At 49.8% G+C, this 2892-nt stretch overlaps 1 protein-coding gene across 1 annotated transcript in view; it reads right to left on the bottom strand.

The window, feature by feature from the left end:
• LOC107299513 (DNA (cytosine-5)-methyltransferase 3B) overlaps positions 1-2892 on the bottom strand; it is a gene marked incomplete at its 3' end in the record, with an annotated part of 32199 nt that overhangs the window by 7741 nt on the left and 21566 nt on the right. The window contains exons 10-11 of the mRNA XM_029286790.1: positions 2388-2472; positions 533-678 (exon numbers count right to left, since the gene is read on the bottom strand). Coding sequence (XP_029142623.1) covers positions 533-678; positions 2388-2472 — 231 coding nt within the window. The remainder of the gene's footprint in view (positions 1-532; positions 679-2387; positions 2473-2892) is intronic.

The following is a 2892-nucleotide window of genomic DNA, read 5'->3' as shown; positions in this document are numbered from 1 at the left end:
AATATTAAGGTCAACTGATTTGTTGCTACCCGTGCCTATGTGCAGAAATCTTCTCAACTCACAATTAGCACTTGCTAGGAATTAAATAAAGGTCCCTTGGTGGTTTTCTCATAGATGTTTCATGACCCAACTAGGGAACAGCATCAGTGCTAAAAGGGAGGGGGAGGAGGAGGAGGAAGGAGAAGGAGAAGGGGAGGGGGAAGGGGAGGGGAAGATGGAGGAGGAGGAGGAGGAGGAGGAGGAGGAGGAGGAGAAGAAACTGGGGTTCTTGGTGCTGTCTGAGCTTGGTGGTTTCCTTGCAGACGTTTCATGACCCAAACTAGGTAATATCATCACTGCAAATAAGGATCCATAGAAATAAGAGTCTGTGGAAATCCAGAATGAACAGACTTAGTCCGCTTGTGGCCACGAAAGGATTCTAGGCTGGTCCCTCTCTTGACTCCACCCTCCCAGGTTCTTCCCTCTCCCCTCCTACAATAACCCACCCCCATCCTGCCTTGAGACATTGAACCCAGAACATTGGATTCCTTACGTGTCTCTTGGTTATGTTCCTCACGTCATGCACGTATCGGATGTTTCCTTCATGCCGCACAGTCCCCACCGAGATGGAGTCCTCGCAGATCTCGGAAGCGATGTATTTCTCCACTTGGATGCCCAGATCCCGCAGGACCAGGTAACCTAGGAAGGCAGAAAGGCCTGAGGTGAGAAAAGAAGGATCCACTGGGAGGGATCAGCGAGGACCCGCTGAGGAGCATCCGGCCCAGGAAGTATCCACCTCGGATGGCGGGAAAAAGAATCCACAACCTTCCCATTCTTGTGGAAAACCTGTAATATATTGTGCCCATACGATGCCATAAAAGGATTTTTCCAGTACACCTGTAGCTGGGAGGAAACAAACAGGCAGTCCTCGACTCACGACAATTTCCATCGCTAACAAGACAGCCGCTAAGTGAGTTTTGTCCCATTTTACGACCTTTCTCGCCAACACGATGCAGTGTATCCCTGCAGTTGTTCAGTTAGTGACCCGGTCGTTAAGCGAATCCGTCTTCCCCACTGACTTGGCTTGTCAGGTTGTCCCAAAACGGGATCGCGTGACACACACACACACCCCGGGACGCTGCAAACCGTCATAAATACGAATCGGTTGCCAAGCATCCAAATTTGGATCCCGCGACCACGGGGATGTTGCAACGGTCGCAAGCGTGAAAGAGTCACAACTCGCTTTTTCCGGTGCCCTTGCAACTGGGAACCGTCACTAAACGAATGAATGCAAGTCGAGAATTACCTCTACGTGCCGGGTGGAAGGACAGCCAACCGGGTGTAGTGAGTTACAGGAAGGAAAAATGTGTGGTTGATAAAAGAAGGAAGGAGAGGCGATATGCAATATACAGACTGGCTTTTAAAGAAGGAAGCTGAATGTGCCCAACTCTGTGCCAAGACAGAAAGATTGTGGAGAAAAGCTGCCTTTGGGTAGAAATTACGGTTGGTCTTGCCATCCTCCTCACGGTGGCTTCACAGGGTAGAAGTAGCACCTTCCTCCAAGCTTTACAATCCCAGCTTCCTGAAGGCATCACTGCTAAGGGAACCTTTATTTAGCATAGGGCAACAATGGGGGGGGGAAGCACATCACAATTACATTCTGAATGAGCAATAATAATAATGATGATGATGATGGTGATGATGATGTAGAAAAGATGTTGAGATTCTAGAAAGAGTGCAGAAAATAGCAACAAAGATGATTAGGGGACTGGAGGCTAAAACATATAAGGAACAGTTGCTGGAATTAGGTATGTCTAGTTTAGTAAACAGAAGGATGAAGGGGGACAGGATACCAGCATTCCAGTATCTCAGGGGCTGCCCCAAAGAAGAGGAAGTCAAGCTATTCTCCAAAGCGCCTGAAGGCAGGACAAGAAGCAACGGATGGAAACTAACCAAGGAGAGAAGCAACCTGGAATTAAAGAGAAACTTCCTGACAGTGAGAACAGTTAGCCAGTGGAACAACCTGCCTCCAGAAGCGGTGAATGCTCCAACACTGGAAGTTTTTAAGAAGAGACTGGATAGCCATTTGTCTGAAATGGTACAGGGTTTCCTGCCTGAGCAGGGGGTTGGACTAAATGACCTCCAAGGTCCCTTCCAACTTTATCATCATCATCATCATCATCATCATCTTAACCACTGGCTCTTCCCAACCTAATTGCTTTCTCCAGTGAATCCCCTTGCATGACATGGCCAAAATAAATGGGTTTTTGGGATTTTGGCCTCCCAGCGTAGTGTCTGGGACTGAAGGAATTGAATTCCGTGTCTGGGGAGCATTCACTGGCCTCTCTCTCTTCGTGACCTCCCAGCCTACCTGGGCATTCATCCATTAGACCTGAACAAGCTCTCACCTGTGGCGATGCCATCGAAGAGAGACAGCACGCGGATGGCCTTCCGTTTTGCAGCTGGGATGGCAGGGTAGATTTTGGGCACCTCCTGGGATAGGATGAGAGGGGGGGGATATCAAAGCATGTGGGAGACACACACAAACCCACACCACACCAGCAACTGTTAGGTATATATATATGGTGCTACTCCCAGAATTCCTGAGCCAGCATGGGGGAACTATAGCCCCCTCGTGACTCGTGGACTTCAACTCCCAGAATTCCTGAGCCAGCATGGGGGAACTACGGCCCCCTCATGACTCGTGGACTCCAACTCCCAGAATTCCTGAGCCAGCATGGGGGAACTATGGCCCCCTCATGACTCATGGACTCCAACTCCCAGAATTCCTGAGCCAGCATGGGGGAACTATAGCCCCCTCGTGACTCGTGGACTTCAACTCCCAGAATTCCTGAGCCAGCCTGGCTCAACTTGGAAACCTCTCCCTTTCCCCTCAGCATGGCTGGCTCAGGA

Source organism: Protobothrops mucrosquamatus, unplaced genomic scaffold, assembly GCF_001527695.2.
Source record: "Protobothrops mucrosquamatus isolate PMUCROS unplaced genomic scaffold, P.Mucros_1.0 scaffold5049, whole genome shotgun sequence".
Taxonomy (NCBI): domain Eukaryota; kingdom Metazoa; phylum Chordata; class Lepidosauria; order Squamata; family Viperidae; genus Protobothrops; species Protobothrops mucrosquamatus.
The sequence above is the reverse complement of the archived record's forward strand: the minus strand, read 5'-3'. Positions and strand labels throughout refer to the sequence as shown.